This window comes from Ostrea edulis, chromosome 6, assembly GCF_947568905.1.
Source record: "Ostrea edulis chromosome 6, xbOstEdul1.1, whole genome shotgun sequence".
Classification (NCBI taxonomy): domain Eukaryota; kingdom Metazoa; phylum Mollusca; class Bivalvia; order Ostreida; family Ostreidae; genus Ostrea; species Ostrea edulis.
In genome coordinates this window covers 47,648,501-47,666,197 of record NC_079169.1, presented here as the reverse complement: position 1 = coordinate 47,666,197, position 17,697 = coordinate 47,648,501, and the positions used below count along the sequence as shown (strand labels likewise).

At 35.6% G+C, this 17,697-nt stretch overlaps 1 protein-coding gene across 1 annotated transcript in view; it reads right to left on the bottom strand.

Annotated features, from left to right (window-relative positions):
* The window catches only part of LOC125683762 (pre-mRNA-processing factor 6-like), a 27,452-nt gene extending 9,951 nt beyond the window's left edge, over nucleotides 1–17,501 (bottom strand). Inside the window, exons 1-19 of the mRNA XM_048925213.2 lie at nucleotides 17,374–17,501; nucleotides 12,754–12,813; nucleotides 11,790–11,874; nucleotides 11,466–11,663; nucleotides 10,358–10,452; nucleotides 10,155–10,236; nucleotides 8,591–8,719; nucleotides 8,100–8,194; nucleotides 7,852–7,916; nucleotides 7,234–7,361; nucleotides 7,012–7,138; nucleotides 6,763–6,881; nucleotides 6,232–6,394; nucleotides 5,223–5,331; nucleotides 4,521–4,590; nucleotides 3,324–3,445; nucleotides 2,959–3,052; nucleotides 587–751; nucleotides 1–88 (exon numbers count right to left, since the gene is read on the bottom strand). The exon at nucleotides 1–88 is cut by the window's left edge and continues 14 nt beyond it. Coding sequence (XP_048781170.1) covers nucleotides 1–88; nucleotides 587–751; nucleotides 2,959–3,052; nucleotides 3,324–3,445; nucleotides 4,521–4,590; nucleotides 5,223–5,331; nucleotides 6,232–6,394; nucleotides 6,763–6,881; nucleotides 7,012–7,138; nucleotides 7,234–7,361; nucleotides 7,852–7,916; nucleotides 8,100–8,194; nucleotides 8,591–8,719; nucleotides 10,155–10,236; nucleotides 10,358–10,452; nucleotides 11,466–11,663; nucleotides 11,790–11,874; nucleotides 12,754–12,813; nucleotides 17,374–17,462 — 2,083 coding nt within the window. The 5' untranslated portion in view covers nucleotides 17,463–17,501. The remainder of the gene's footprint in view (nucleotides 89–586; nucleotides 752–2,958; nucleotides 3,053–3,323; nucleotides 3,446–4,520; nucleotides 4,591–5,222; nucleotides 5,332–6,231; nucleotides 6,395–6,762; nucleotides 6,882–7,011; nucleotides 7,139–7,233; nucleotides 7,362–7,851; nucleotides 7,917–8,099; nucleotides 8,195–8,590; nucleotides 8,720–10,154; nucleotides 10,237–10,357; nucleotides 10,453–11,465; nucleotides 11,664–11,789; nucleotides 11,875–12,753; nucleotides 12,814–17,373) is intronic.
* Nucleotides 17,502–17,697: the final 196 nt, after the last annotated feature.

The following is a 17,697-nucleotide window of genomic DNA, read 5'->3' as shown; positions in this document are numbered from 1 at the left end:
GATAATGTTTAACAGCTTCCTGTAGTAATGTGTGGGCATTCTTGATTTCTCCAAGACACCACTCCAGTTTAATGGATTTCATCATCACCTAAATAGTTCATTATTTATACGTGAAAATAAAAGACTTTGATTTCTAAAAATAGGGGGAAATTTTACACTTCCTTTTGAGATATAATATTTATAATGGGTATTTTCCCAATATTTCAAATGTAAACATGTAGAACCTAAATTGAATGTGCATTTGACCAAACTACAATACTGACAACTACTGAAATGACTAATACACAAGTTTTATTGCAAGAAGGCTAAAATCTAACTGCTGTTTGCCCATTCCTTGACTGACTGAAATGAATTTCCCTGATTCCAAGTTGGGTTTTTTTTACTCCTTTTTATAATTCTACATTTGTAGATATGCATGAGGTCATTTCCGGGATTTCTAGACCCCATGTGGAGTAATGTATCTTCTTCAAGAAAGAAAATATTTTGGCTACCAATTTAAACATGTTTTAACAAAGCATCGGGAGTGGGCAACAAAAGATATCTTAAAGATGGTCGAGTATTATAAATCAGTCCCCCCGGTTGTTACCCTGGCGGTGGGGGCACTGGCTCTAGCCTTCTGCAGCAGTCTCCTGGCTCTCTCAAACTCGTTATTCTCAGACTCCAGTTTGACAGCAGCCAGCCAGATTTCTTCACTGTTGGGGTTGGCTTGGAAAGCCAAAGCTAAGATACTTCTGGCTGCTGGGACATCCCCCTATAAAAAAGGAAACTTTATTTCACACATAATTACTAGTAGAACACAGCACTTTATATAATGAGATTGAAGATTAATAAACTCATCCATTAGTATGACTGCAAGATTAGCAGATTAGAACAAGGCTTTGCAGAGTCCTAAACAACAAATTTTGTTCCAGAGTTGGATCTGTTACTCATAACCATAAATCACTAAATGAAGACCTAGGTAAATCAATGAATAGCAAGATGTTTTTGAAACACTGATGCCCCCATAAGACAGCAAGGTTGATGATGGCCAAGGTTAATATCTTTCAAAAGTAGGTCAAACCTCGAGGTCAAAGACGTTGGTACAATCGGAACCCCTCAAATGTCTCGCGTACTCGACATAGATCTCGGATGTAATACGATGGCATCCATGAGTGAATTTGATGCATTGCCAACAAACCAGTTGGCAATGCATCAAATTCACTCATGGATGCCATCGTATTACATCTGAGATCTATGTCGAGTGTGTGAGATATTCGAGGAGTTCCAATTGGTCGTTGGTACCCAAAGAAAGGTCTTGTCACAAGGAATACACATGAAATATGAAAGCCCTAGCACTAAGTGTTCAAAGTTCTGAACCAGGTTTAAGTTTTTCAAAAGTAAGTCAAACTCCATGGTCATGAGGTCAAAATGTTTGCTACCTGAAGATAGGTCTTCAGTGCTCGAGCTGGGCTTCGCCATTTTCGCCAATGGCGAATTTTTTTCAAAAATGGCGGAAAAAAATTTAAAGTGGCGAAAATTCCTTTTTGCAATAAATGCATTTTAAAATCTGTCTTGTGTTTTACTTTGTCAGTGACACATTATCGCCTGTTTGTTTATGCAGTCAAAATTTGTTTATTCAGTCAACGCATGCGACCGGAAATCTCGCGTCGCTCCAGTGCACACAGAGCTGGTCATGAAGGCCATATAATAGCCTCAGGTAATGTATGGCTGCAAAAAAGTCGGTGATTATGTAATAAAGTACATCGGACAGCTGTGTACCCTGCTGTGGTCAATTGTTTTAACATTTAAAGTCTATTCATTATCGTGTTATCATCTCCACATTAATGTCAATTCTTAACCACAGAACCGACCAGTAATTAAATTGGCTGTATTATTGTGTATAATGTATATACATCAATTGTTTGTTTTTGCGGCCAAGCTCGTTGATTACGAGATTTTGATTTTGATGTGTTTGATTTTAGTTCGAATATTTCATAAACAATGCTGTCGGTCACCATTGATATGGACATAGCAATTTTAATAAATAATTTTCTTTGCGCAACAGTATAAAAATGCTAATTTCATAAGACTGCACCCCATTCTATTTTGACACTAAACTTGTAGCTTCTGACCCTAGTCAGTCTAAAATTAAAAAAACATCCATGTTTGGATTTATTGTCAACCCCACCTGCTCAAACATCTGATTCTGTCCAAATTGCAAAATCTTCCATACCAAACGGAAATTTAATAAGGAATGGTTGAGATACGACTCTAAATTGGGCTTGATGTTTTGTGACATCTCCATATCAGGCAATGTACACAATATTTTCACTGAGGGGTGTAGCATCATGAAGTTTATATTTATATGATTTATTATCTGATTTTTGATTTCCATAGTAGAATTTATCAAACAAATCAACTTCTTATTATTTCAGAAAGAAGTGTTTAGGTATGGTAGCTGGATATGATTAAGTAATGTAACTGATTCAAAATGCTAAAATCAGTGTAATAAAATAATATGATGGAAATAATTGTAAAGCATGAGATTATTTGTGCCGCGCAGCGAAAAAGTGGCGAAAGGGAATTTTGGTCCAGTGGGAGCACTGTAGGTCTTATCAAAAGGAATGCACATAAATAATGAAATATGAATGAAAGCCATATCACCAACCATTTAAAAGTCATGGCCAAGGTTTAAAATCTTCAAAAGTAGGTAAAACCCCAAAATCAAGGTCAAAACTATAGATACCAAAAAGGTCTTGTCACAAGGAATGATCATGTGATAAATAAAAACCCTATAACAATCCTTCAAATGTTATGGCCAGATTTAAAGTTTTTGCAGACAAACAGACAGACAGACAAAGAACCTCCGATTATGGAGGCACGAAAATTCAAATGATATCTAATCTACATGTACAATATGACCCAAACTATTTCGAGCAATGCTAGATTTTTTTTCCCTCAAATTTGATAAGTACTCACAGCCAGCCATTTGGACTTTGCTCCCATCAACCACAGGACTTCTGCTTTGGGACAGTGGGCCACTGCCCTTTGTAAAAGGGACTCTAGAGACTCTCTGTAATCAGTATAAAGTCTTAAATGATCTGCTTTGGCACAGTAGGCCACACGCCTCTGTAAAAGGAATTCTAGTGTCTTCCTGAGAGAAATAAGTCCTAATCATTATTGAAAAATGATTTTAAAATTATTTCACTTCATTAAACACTGTAAAACTTTCTCCAATATGTACTCAAAATATCAATTGTGAAATGAATACAAGCAATGCAAACTTCAATATCTTGCACTTGTTTACAAAAATAGTGAAATATAAAATTTGGATTTAATCTCACCTTGTTCCGTAACTCTTCTCAAAGTAAGCCGCCCTCAGCCAAATACTCTTTTTACTGGGATACACTGATAATGCATGGGCAAAAATGGCTCGGGCACATTCATAGGCTTCATGGGATGCACTCTGTAATGGTATGTTTCATATCACATGCACTTGCCTTATATAAGGAAGTTATTCAAGGAATGCCTTCATACATGTACACCTACTTCGAAAACCAATGTTCTTCACGTCAAAAGTGGGGCAAACTTTTCCCTTCTGCTTCACCAATTCAAGTTTTCTTTACAACCAAGTTCTTAATAAGCAAGTTTTACTGTATTCAGAATTAACAACAAAAAAACCCTCAATTTAAGCAAAAGTTAAAAACTATTATGATTTTTACCCAGTTTTCTAAATAATGTAGCTCTACCTCACACCAAAAAACAAAAGATGACTACACGTATACATGTATTTAGAGGGATTCCTATTTTAGCATAATGACTATAAACATACTTATTTTAGAAGGATTCCTATTTTAGCATCTTTGGTACTGTAACAAGAGAGCAAGTTTATGGTTGCACTAAACTATGAAAATCTCCATTTATCCTTTATCATACATGGAAGAAGCGCTAACTCATGATAACACCACATAGGCGCCACTTGTGCCGAATTTTAAACATGCTAAAAGGATTACACATACAGCATTAAAGTTTTAGATCACACAATACAATTACTTACTGATACAATTACTTACTGATACAATTACTTACTGATAAATTAATAATTACTTACCGATACAATTACTTACTGATAAACTGATACAATTACTTACTGATACAATTACTTACTGATACAATTACTTATTGATAAACTGATACAATTACTTACCGATACAATTACTTACTGATAAATTGATATATTTACTTACTGATACAATTACTTACCGATACAATTACTTACCGATACAATTACTTACCGATACAATTACTTACCGATACAATTACTTACTAATACAATTACTTACTGATAAATTAATAATTACTTACTGATACAATTACTTACTGATAAACTGATATATTTACTTACTGATACAATCACTTACTGATACAATTACTTACTAATACAATCAATTACTGATACAATTACTTACTGATACAATTACTTACCGATACAATTACTTACTGATAAACTGATACAATTACTTACTGATACAACTACTTACCGATTCAGCATCCTCCATCCACGTATGTTTCTTATCCTCATCTTCCACTCCAACACCTATCACAGCTCGACTGTCAAACACAACAAACTCCATTATCCAGTACATACACAGGTAAATTGTAAAATGTTGATTATTATGAAATAAATATTATTTAAACTAAACAAAACAGACAAGAAAACATGATATCAGACATAAAATAGGATGACTATTACACATGATAAATTTCAATATAGACCTGACATAAAACCCATTAATTTGAGGATGATTGATTGTATCTTGCTTAATGTCTCGCTCGAGAATTTTTCACTCGTGTGGAGACGTCACCAAGACCGGTGAAGGGCTTCAAATTTAGGCCTATGCTCGGCGCTTAAGGGCATTGATCAGCGAGGTCTTTAGTGTGCCAAACCTACTGCAACACGGGACATCCGTTTTTAAGGTAATTTCCGAGGACCCGTGACATTCACACCTGATGCCGAGCGTTTGGCGATGGAACTATCACTACATATTTTAACAACTTAGGTCTGTCGGGGCCGGGACTCAAACCCTGGCCTTCCGCATGCGGGGCGAACACTATAACCTCTCGGCCACAGCTGCGGTAGTTTTATAATTATATTTAAGATATGCATAACAAAGGTACATTTATACAGATACATTAGAATTCTCTCTCTCTCTCTCTTCTCTCTTTCCCATGCAAATACATACACAATGGCCTGACATGTGTGAATGCTGCCTGCCTGTTCACAATCTTCTGCATCCTTTATCCACAATTCTCTGTTGATTTCCACCATGTTGGCTCTCAATGAGCTCAGAGCTGTGAAGATATGTATCTTTATAATTAACAAGCTAGTTACTTTGATAATATATGTAATACATCATGACAGTCATTTAATGCATGTTAAGATTTTCACACACACCATGAAATTCTTTGTCATATACATTTGTTTCATTAACATTTAGAAAGAAAACCATTTACAATGTATATGCCCCTGTCTAGACATACCCTGAGGTAATGGTATACAAATTGGAACATTTATTTAATCCTCTTTTTATTGTGGAATCATCATTATTCGTGGGGGATTGATGTTCGTGGATTTTGTGGTTCACTCTTACCCATGGATTTACATGTCCTTGAACATTTTTTTAAACCAAGTAGAGTTATCTCTCCTAGTAACATCGTATCGCTTACCCATGAAATTATGTCCACACGAGCCAGCAAAATTTTGCTTACCCACGAACATTCGCTCCCACGAATTAAAATGACTCCACAGTAGGTAATTGTGAGATGTACGAGATCAATAACTGTGAGGTGTGAAAGCAAGAACTGTGAGATGTGTGAGGGCAATAACTGTAGGATGTGTGAAAGCAATAACTGTGAGGTGTGAAAGCAAGAACTGTGAGGTGTGTGAGGGCAATAACTGTGAGGTGTGAAAGCAAGAACTGTGAGGTGTGTGAGGGCAAGAACTGTGAGATGTGTGAGGGCAATAACTGTGAAATGTGTGAGGGCAAGAACTGTAAGATGTGTGAGAGCAAGAACTGCGATGTGTGAGCAACTGTAGGATGTGTGAGAGCAATTACTGTGAGGTGTGCAATAATTGTGATGTTTGTAAGTCATTTTTTCTCATGAATACCAGTTGCTGCTAACGAGATTCACATTTGCTAATAATATCTTGTTCAAAGCTATGTAATGGTTTCCTTTAATTCCCTTTGGTACCTCTGTCTATGATCTTCTCTACCATGTGTATGTTTCCATTAGCTTCCTCCAGCTTGGCTGCAGTGATCCAGATCTGTCTGTCTGTTGGTATGTTTTCTCGGGCCTTATTCAATACTTTCCTGGCATTCTCATAAGTCTCAAGACGAGCCAGAGCCAACCAGAGCTATGTAATTTGAAAATAATTCAATGTAATCAATGTCGTTTGACAACATTATTTGAGTGTTAATGCATGCATATATCAAGTTTTACTTGTATCACTCTACCGCCACACATGTGGAACAGATGTCCATATCATCTCAAGGAATAAACGGAAATGATACAGAAAAGGTATAATGGACCATTTATCCCTGATCATGAATACCACACAAACTCAACTGGTCATGCCAAAGAATGAATATAAATATGACCATCCAGTTTATCCACACCTTCATACTGATAGGAAAAATTCAACTGATCACCTGAGACATCACGCCAGCCTCCATACTGATAGGACAGCATTCGACTGATTGTTGACCGACACTGTATACCTACCTCTACACTTGTAGGACAGCATTCCACTGATCGACTAAGCATGATCCTGGCATCTTCCTCATTCTCTAATTCCACAGCTTGTTTCCACAGCCTTACAGAGTTGGGAATCATCTCCAGTGCTAAAATAGTGAAAACTTAATGTGACACAAACTTACAAAATTCTAATAAAAGTGTATTCTTTCTTGAAAAAAATTTGAAACAGCAGCCAATTAAAGGAGCAGTACAAAAGTTCCTTTGCTTTTTCCATACCTTTCCTGAAGACTCTTTTCTTGGCTTTAATCTCCATCTCAAGATCGGCCGCTTTAATCCACACTCTTACTGCAGTCGGAAGGTGTCTGACAGCCTGGGCAATCACTGCTTTGGCCTGGTCCCCTGGCTGAAAGGTCAAGGAAATGTTTCTTAAAAGTCTTTCCTTACACACACTAAACTGACTTCTGCACTGAATCATCCACAATTACACCCCCTACTCACCATAAGTCTTGCTGCCTCAAGCCACACATCCTCACTTTTGGGACATTGCTCACAGCCCTTCATGATTAAGTTCCTGGCTATCTGCATCTTCCCCGTCACTTCCTCTAGTCTAGCTGAGGCAATCCATGCTGGTCAAACAGAATATTTAAAATCACTTCTTATTTACCTACTACAATGCACCACCTAGCTGAGGCAATCCATGCTGGTCAAACAGAACATTTAAAATCACTTCATATTTACCTACTACAATGCACCACCTAGCTGAGGCAATCCATGCTGGTCAAACAGACTATTTAAAATCACTTCTTATTTACCTACTACAATGCACCACCTAGCTGAGGCAATCCATGCTTGTCAAACAGAACATTTAAAATCACTTCTTATTTACCTACTACAATGCACCACCTAGCTGAGGCAATCCAAGCTGGTCAAACAGAACATTTAAAATCACTTCTTATTTACCTACTACAATGCACCACCTTCTCTATAGATACTCCTTAACACTTGTAGAAAACATGTACTGCACATTAGTTATTACCAGATTGGTGTCTTCAAGTTTTTACACTTTTAACGTGATGAACGTCCACAGACAATGAAGTACAAAATCCTAGAACCTACCTGGTGGATGCTTAGGATTTGTTTCTCGGACCGACTTCAGAAGCAGTCTTGCTTTCTTCACATCACTACAATTCATGAGTGTATCTTTTACTACTACTGTTCATGGGGAAATCAGGATTTCATTTTCTTTCACGAGTATTTTTGACAAAACATTTATTAAGAACAGTCAATATTACAGTGATTCCAGTTAACATTGAATTTATTTTTGGTAATATTTCCTATGTCACCTGTTCTACATAATGTCTTACTTGATGTCTCCTCCATGTGAGGGCAGCATGGACTGCAAATCCGTCAGATAACCTTTTGGATCCACCACTGTCTGTCCACTGACCGAGTCAGACACCTTGATACCAGAAAAAAGAGCATTCTCAGCATGATGGCACACACAAAAAACTTATACACTGCAGACATAGGAACAATATCTGTGACAAAACACAGTAAATTTGGCATTGCTCAATGTGGATAATTTGTCATGTTACAAAATTTAATGATATACTCCTGGTGAATGATCAGAACAACTTCTTGTTTGCAAAGATGTAAATATCATCATCTTCTGTGAGCCATTTAAAATCCATCAATTCTTCAATAGTTCATACCCTGTTATCCATCATTTAGGTCTCTTGATTAATTAATGGACAATTAAAACTACCTATAAACATAAACCATCTTTAGCAAATCTCTTGTGATTCGTGTAATGCATTACAAAAACCAGAAGATAATTTGTGATGGGCTCACGTACCTGTGTCAGCTTGATATCCATTAGTGTGTTTCTGGCCTGTCCTATTTTCTTCATATCAATGTCCCCACTGGGCGTGGAGGTACCCAGAGGGGTAATGGCTCCGAAGGGGGTGTTCAACCCACTGTACTTCTGTAAATTTAACATTGTATTGTTTGTAACATGACATGGTATGACAATAGTCATTTCTCTCCCTAACATTTATAAATTCTTTATCAAATAAGAAATTTATTCATTTCCAGTAAAGTAATGTATGAAGTTCTTGTTTCCAATACTTACTTCTATTTTTTGATATGACCATGAGTGAACCATATCTATTTTCACACATTTGCAACATTTAAGAAATAAATTGCATTTTTCAATAAAAATGAGGGTATGAGCTGTGACACAATATATATTTATAGTGGGACCAGTTAACATGAGACTCATTTCCCTTTTATAACGAATCTCCAGAATCATAAGATAAAATGAAGCTAAATGTTCCGAATCGGTGTGTATCAGTTCATCAAACTGATGCACCTTTTAGCAGGGAATCGGTCATTATGGAATGATTTTCAGGGAATGAGCAAAATATGTTGATTTACATTCATATAGTGAAAAATCAGTAGAGGTGTAAAAATCAGTATATGCACCCAGGGGTGCATGAGCCGAGTTGCATGGGATACATTGTAAAGTCAGGAATGATGTGGCATATTTATAATTGTGAAGAACTAATTTCAGTTTTAAACTTTTCGAGTTACTGTCCAGAAACCATATTTGTCTGAAGTTTTCAATCTATATTCGGTCACTGTGACTTTGACCTTTGTTCTCCAAAATCAATAGGGGCCTTGCTTTGCTGGTATCCAACAATACAGTATATCCAAGTATCATTTGATTCGGATTTAAACTTTCTGAGTTATCATCCAGAAACCAGAAACCACCCACCCGCCCGCATCACCAAACCAATAGCCGAGTTCAACTTCGTTGCAACTCGGCTAATAAAGGTTAACACTTAGTGGGTGTGGTCTTTGTGAAAAGACTTCCAAAGCTACCATGTTTGATGACCTAATTACCTTGATACAGACCTTTAACTGAATTTTCAAAAACGTTAACAGTTTGAGTGAAATGTGAGAGGACTTTGATATTCAGAAAATGTAGTCCTTGTGACAATTAAGATCTTTACAATGCTGTCATACTTAATGACTTTGACCTACTTTTCAAAAACTTTAAAATAAACTTCTGAAGAGAGTTTAAATATTATCCTTGTGACACTTTTCCAATGGTGCTACATTAGAATTAATAACCTAGTGACCTTGACCTTTTATCAACTTAGTGAAAACATGAAAATTCATTTGAAATTTTAGACTCTCAACAATGAGAGGGGTTTCATTGGAAAATGCTTAAGACAATCCTTTTTCAATGATACTTAAAATAGATACTGGTTATCACAGGCTATGCTGTCAACAGGGGCATTCACATTTCAAACAAAACTTGTCCTTTAAATTCTGGTCATACATATTTTTTCTATCACCCTGTCATTAGGAATACTTTGTCTAAGTACCATACTCTGCATAATAAGTTAACAGACCTGATCCCTTTCAGAGATAGTGTTTGCGGTGCCTGTGCTGGCTGCAGCTCTTGAGAGGACGCTGTCTGGTACTGGGGTAAACCTGCATAGAAATCAATAAAAGGTCTGTACTCATATATTGCAGTAGTCAGTATATTTCATTCACAAAATCTCAGTATTTAATATATGATTTGATTCTTAAACACAAATGACCCGATCCATACTTTTCCGCTCGTGCATTTCTCTGTTTCTTGTTTCTAGCATCTCCAACTTCAGGTATGTTCAGCCATTCGTCCTCACTCACACCGGCCAAGTCTCTCTACAGGATTCAATCATAAAATGAAAATTAAATTAAAAGAATCAGAAAAATTCATTTACTGTGTATATGCTAGCCTACTAGTCACATTTTTGGGAATTAAACCTATGTCAAAAACTCTACGTCCAACTTATAGGCATAAAAATTTTCTCATAATTGAAGGATGTGGTTGTCTCTGACAACCTATGTGTCGAAATCTCATGCAAAATTCTTCAGATATTAGATAATGGCACTAACCAATTACACATCTTCAATTGTCATAAACATAAAATATGTACTTAGATTGATATCATGTTATACAGATCTAAATTATCAAATCAAAATTCAATACTTGAATACTTGTTTATAAAACGTAAATATAATTGGGAATACAATTATGGATTCCATTGATATCTGGAGCTTGTACATTTCATATACATGTACACTGTTCATAGTACCTATATATATTTACCCCTCATACCTTGAGATCTGAACCTATATATATTTATCCCTCATACCTTGAGATCTGAACCTATATATATTTACCCCTCATACCTTGAGATCTGAACCTATATATATTTATCCCTCATACCTTGAGATCTGAACCTATATATATTTACCCCTCATACCTTGAGATCTGAACCTATATATATTTACCCCTCATACCTTGAGATCTGAACCTATATATATTTATCCCTCATACCTCGAGATCTGAACCTATATATATTTACCCCTCATACCTTGAGATCTGAACCTATATATATTTATCCCCCATACCTTGATATCTGAACCTATATATATTTACCCCTCATACCTTGAGATCTGAACCTATATATATTTATCCCCCATACCTTGAGATCTGAACCTATATATATTTATCCCCCATACCTTGAGATCTGAACCTATATATATATTTATCCCCCATACCTTGAGATCTGAACCTATATATATTTATTCCCCATACCTTGAGATCTGAACCTATATATATTTATCCCCATACCTCGAGATCTGAACCTATATATATTTATCCCCCATACCTTGAGATCTGAGAACTGTTGCTGAATTTTTGGTCTCTCCTGACGATACTTCTCCAGCTCTTCTTTCAGCTTTATCTCCCTTCTCTCCCTGCGTTTGTCATCCATTCTCTTGTCAATTTCCTCGTAAATGGCATCAGCCTCCTCATCATCTTTGTCATAGGGATCTTTTGCACACAGACTGCCTCCATAACCAGTGAACTACATAACACATGTACAGGAATCATAAGTTACTTTCTTTTAAAATGTGTAAAATTTTACATTACATACTACATGTAATATGAATCTGTCATGAACTTAGGTTCACTGGATTGTATGGTTTCCTACCTCATCAAAGTTAGCATCGTTTAAATCCTCCTCCTCTTCATCATCATTTTTACTCTTCTTTATGGGAGGTGCATGACGATCATCACTGTAACATGCATATTAAGAGTCATCTTTTGTACAGTTTTTCAGTGTTGCTACTAATTATTTGAAGACGACATTGAAAATTTTCACTCAGTGCCTCATTTGACAAAGGTTTCTTGGGGTGAAAATAACAACATGCAAAATGACCTTTAACTTGCACAAAAACAAGTGGAATCATAAAACATAAATATAGGGGAAAATGTTATGTTTGTATTATGGGGATATAAAATCAATGACAACATGTCGTTATTAACACAAATATTAATTGCATATAGTTAAGGGCTACAATGAAAATTTTCACCCCAAGAAACCATTGTCAAATGAGGTGCTGGGTGAAAATTCAATGTCGCCTTCAACAACATGCACTATCTGTTTTATTACACTGAAATGACTGAATGTCATACAATAATTCAACTGAATTTCTTTGAAACTAGATTTTGTCATAAACAAGTAAGAAAAATATTTCAACATGGTGAAATTAATTCAAAATCTGTAACAAGTTCAAAATGTAACTTTTCTGTGATAGTTACACGGTACATGTAGGTACCAACAGTCCTATAGCTGCCAGGGTTCTGACCGTCGTTCATTTCTCCTCATCGATTGATTTCATTCAAAATGTTGCTGTAACACACTACAGACCACATCTATTTCAAACGCTTAAACGACATATTTCCAGTCTATGTTGCACCGTACCAGCATTTGATGAATGTGATAATATTTTATAATATCACCCGTTGTCAAGTAACGTTTCCCGTTACTAGATACTATCACCCTGGAAGGTGTGGCTTTTACTCCCACAGGGAAACAATATGTTTAATTTAAACGTTTCTTGGCCAATCAAATTAGAGCACTATGAAAGTATGATAACAGGAAATATACTCACGATATATCATCAATATCTCGAGCAGGACCAATATCAGATCGTGTTGTGAAACCTGTAGCACTGAAAAGGAAAGTACACAGTGTATATCAATACAGCAACAAGGAGTGGGAAAGGTTCATAATTAAACGAAAATATGGAATTATTTTACATTAAATACTTTATATGCTATATATAATAGCATGTAGCATATACTTTTTACAACATCTATTCTAGTAATTGGTCATGTCAAACTAACTTGACTTCTTCTGGTCAAGTTTGAAACCATTTGCAGTTAGTCAGTATCTGAAGTTATGCATAAATTCTTCTTGTCTTTATTTCATGAACACACACGAAACAAAAACAACCGTCAATTGTACCAATGTCGACGATCACTTGAAATAAACTTTTTCCCCCCTGGATTTTTATTTTTGTTGAAAAGTTCCATAAATAATGAATAAGAAGTTCAAAATCAATTTAATCAAAAAATTTAAAAAGCTATATAGCATAAAAATATGCTATTAGATTGTGATGAACCTGTTTATTGGATTATAAAGTAACAAATTTTTTGATTGTGAGATAGGACTTCTTTGACAGACTCATAATCTTGCATAACTCCAATGCTGCATCTTCTATACAAATAACATTGGAATTCTTTCACTAAAGATCTGTGAAGGACATGCCATACTTGATATGCTACATGAATGGACAAATAAAACTGCATAGCTGAATCATAAACTGTATAATAAACTAAACTGTATAGCTGTATCATAAACTGTAGAGCTTTATTATACAGACAGGGTTGTCACTAGAAATTATTGAAGAAGAGTCCCCGACTCGTGGTTTATAATCAGCTTGAGTCCCATGAAAATTTTATGAATCCTTTGTACACATGAAATTAAAGGTTATCATTCGTGTATGACCACGGACGTCTAATTGTCCATGCCAACAGAATTACTTCCCAGAATCTCCTATCATTACAACAATCCTATTCAATATTAAACAGCATTTTAATCAAAAGTATTATTAGGCTTAAAATAAAAAATTGATTTGTTTGATGTACTCCGACCGACCCGTGAAATTTGTCCCGACCCAATTGTTGTTTTTTTTTTGGCTTCCTGGAAAGTAGACATTCTTCGAATTAGTTTTAAAGTTGATGCCTTTTTTTTGGTTTTTTGGACTAGTTGTTTTACAGAATTTTTGTTTCACTGTATCAAAATGTTCTTTGGTCATCTTTCGGTTCTACTTTCACTTTGATAATGACCATTTGTTAATCTGGGAACTTTTCAAACACTTTTGTATATGAACGATCAAATATACCGCATCCCTGCTCCAAATTACATGTACCACATTATCTACCAACAAGATAGAGCAAGAAGCTACGAACTCCCCCGTCGAGGCCTGATCGTATTTGTGTACAAAAGTTTGAAAGCCATGTTACTTAAATCAAAAATCACGTGAGATAGAGCACCAAAATTATGGCGGACCATGAGTCTGCGTTCAAATTGATAGTCTATATATATTTCTGAAAAAGCACGCATAAAATTTTGATATGGGATTATTTAAATGTTATGATGATTTAATAGGTGAAAGGCACTTTTACTTTGCTCTTAAACTGAGACACACGAATGGAACATGATCGTCACAACAAACTGAACGATGCGGGGAATTCAGCATTAAAATTATATTGGGTAATATTAAAACTGATTTTAAATTGCCGTCATCATGTAATTCACTTGGATATTCATGGATCACAATAAAATGTTTAAGTGATTACTATTATGAATGTCAAACCACAAATAGAAGAATCAATCAGTGGTAATAAAAAGGGGTATGTGTTATTTTATTTATTAACAACTGTAGAGGTCCTCATCTGTGACGAATACAAAATGTCCTGAGAAAATTTCAGAAGACATCGGAAGATTTACGTGTATTGTATACAATGTGTACAAAATGAATATTCTAAACTCTATTCTGTCTGGCAGCATTATGTGTTTAATGAAAACATCAGTAAATTTGTAAATCTGATAAATGTGGGTCGGAGTACATCAAACAAAAAAATTTTTAATGATGGCCTTATGATAAAATGCATACTAGTTTTGTTTGCTGATGATCTGTAAAACTAATCAAAGTTTACAAACTACGCTACTTTCGATTCCAATAATGGCTACCGGAAGACAAACACATATATTTAAATATAGATTCCGATTTGTAAAAAATAAATAAGAAATAAAATAAATAACTACCAGTGGCAAAATGTTTTTCACTTTGCATCTTATCTAATTTTTCTTTTTAATATCATATTCTAATTTACACCTAATTGACTTCACTTAACAAACAAGTTAGTTTGGGATACTGTGAATAGGTGGTATTATCTCTGTTCACTAAAGCGTAATATTTTACCTAGATTTTTTTCTACTACAAATTTTAATTAATACACAATATCAGGGCTTCAAAGTATAATTATGATTTTTACTCAAGATTCTGAAACGCGTCCATAGGACTCGCCATATCAGACAAACTTGCGTCCCAAATGAATTTTCTGCGTCTAGGATGCAGATTCTTACGTTAGTGACAACCCTGATACAGATTGGGAACACTTCACCTACATTGAGAAATTCTCACAAACAGGCGATTATCCCTCTTTAGTGAGAGAAAATATATCCTGTATAACCGAGAAAAAAACCCTTGGAGAACATCACTTGGTGAAAAGAAGAAAAAGCGCATAAATGTCTGATACTTCTGCAAATATATAAATCAAAACAAAAGCACTTCCAATGTGCATTAGATTTCAGCCTCCTTCCCTCACACAAAGTGATTCCGGAAATCTTGCCCGAACTTTGGCCACTCGTTGCGATTAAAATAGGTTAAACTGAATTTCTTGTCCGCTTCAACTTTTTCACCTTAGACATCCTATTAACTCCCTATCATAATGAAACATGCATTTCATGCTTTTACATGGTGTAAATCCCACAGTAAATAAAGTTGGCTATTTTCGAAGCCATTGCAAACGGCCACCATTTCATATTTACCTTCTCAACACTGAAGAGTTCAAATAGTTTAGGACACCTTCAAATAGATTGATTAAAATATTAGATCTATACATTTTTCTTTTTATTGCTTTTAATTTTTATGCTTTATAAATGCTTTGTACAAAGTAATTGTCAATTAACAAGTTCTGTATTTCCAATCACACAAACTGTCATTAGTCCGTCCCTTGCTGGAATATGTAGGTGTTATCTGGGACCTGCATACAGCAGAAAATATCAACTAGATTGAGATGGCACAGAGGAGAGGTGCTGGAATGGTAATAGATGATTTTAGGACAAACAGCAGTGTCTCCAATATGATCTAGCAACTCAACTGGCCCTTACTACAGGAGCGCAGAGCCCAGGCCAGGAGTATTATGATGTACCAGATTGTGTATCAGCTGATGACATTCCATTTACACTCCTGATACCAACCATTTCTCCTAGAGGGAACAACATCGCATTCCTTGTGCCATATGCCAGGACTACAGTTTAGCAGAAATCATTTTTTCCAGATGGGATTAGGATTTGGATCTCTTTACCATCTAAGGCTGTCAATGCAACATCTTTAGACAGCTTTAAGTGCCAGATCCAGTCCATCAGTATCCGACCATAGACAACCTGGATTTTAAACTTTTAAATGCACTTGTAAATATTTAATTTAATCACATAAGATTAAGATTCGCACCACACGGTACAAAAATACACTTTAAGTTGTAAAGTACCATACAGGAAGAAGAAGGAGAAGAAATAGTATATTGATACTCTTCAGTGTTGAAAAGGTAAATATGAAATGGTCGTCGTTTGCAATGGCTTCGAAAATAGCCAACTTTATTTACTATGGGATTTACACCATGTAAAGTTAAGAAATGCATGTTTCATTGTGATAGGGAGTTAATAGGATGTCTAAGGCGAAAAGCTGAAGCGGACAAGAAATTCAGTTTAACCCATTTTAATCGTAACAAGCGGCAGAAGTTCAGGCAAGATTTCCTGAATCACTTTGTCTGACACTGGTCGGAGATTCGGAAGAAAGAGTACAAAATTGCTCTAAACAGGTTGGGAACACTTCCCCTGTAGCAAGATCTTCTCGCTAAAACACGATTATCCCTCTCTAGCAAGTAAGTAAACATGACTATAAACAGGTGTTTTGGTGTCTTATTTGAAAATGGCAAACTCCGTGCAATGCTGAATAAGTGCGACACACTCTCAGCATGAAGCGAATTGTCTCTATGAAATTGACATCACAGTCAAGAAATTTCATATTAATGGTGCTGTGTAAGAGGGAAGGAGTCTAAAATTCAATGCACATCATGAGTGTTTTAGTTTTGATTAATATATTTGCAGAAGTATCAGGCATTTTAGCACTTTTCCTTCTTTTCACGTGAAACACGAAGAGATATACTCCACAGGTGTTTTTTTCGGTTGTGAGGGATATATTTACTCTCGCTAAAGAGGAATAATCGCGTATTTGCGAGATTATCTCGCTATAGCCCCAGTATAGGGGAAATGCAATGTTCCCAACCTGCTAAATCATTTAATAAATGGAACCTTTCGGTAGTACTGTTTGTAATATTTTTTTAAAATATTGATATATTATACATGTGCCATTATTTACCCTCTTCCTAGACCCGGTACATAACCAAGAGGAGCAGGAAGACCTATGAAGGTTTTCTTCTTTGAGCTTACAAGCGACTGTGCCGACATCTTCACGTTTGCTGACTGGTTCTCTTTCTACAAGGGACTAGTTTGGCAATAGGTAAATTTAGTACGGCTGAAAGCCGAAAATCCCCGAAAACAATTTTTTTCTCTCTCGTGATTTCTCTTTTAATAGTAAATAGAATGACATTTTGTGGTATATCAAACAAGAATCATATGAATTTTCTGAGAATTATATTACGAACGTACTGAACTAGAGTTTTCAGGTACCAAAATGCGGTAA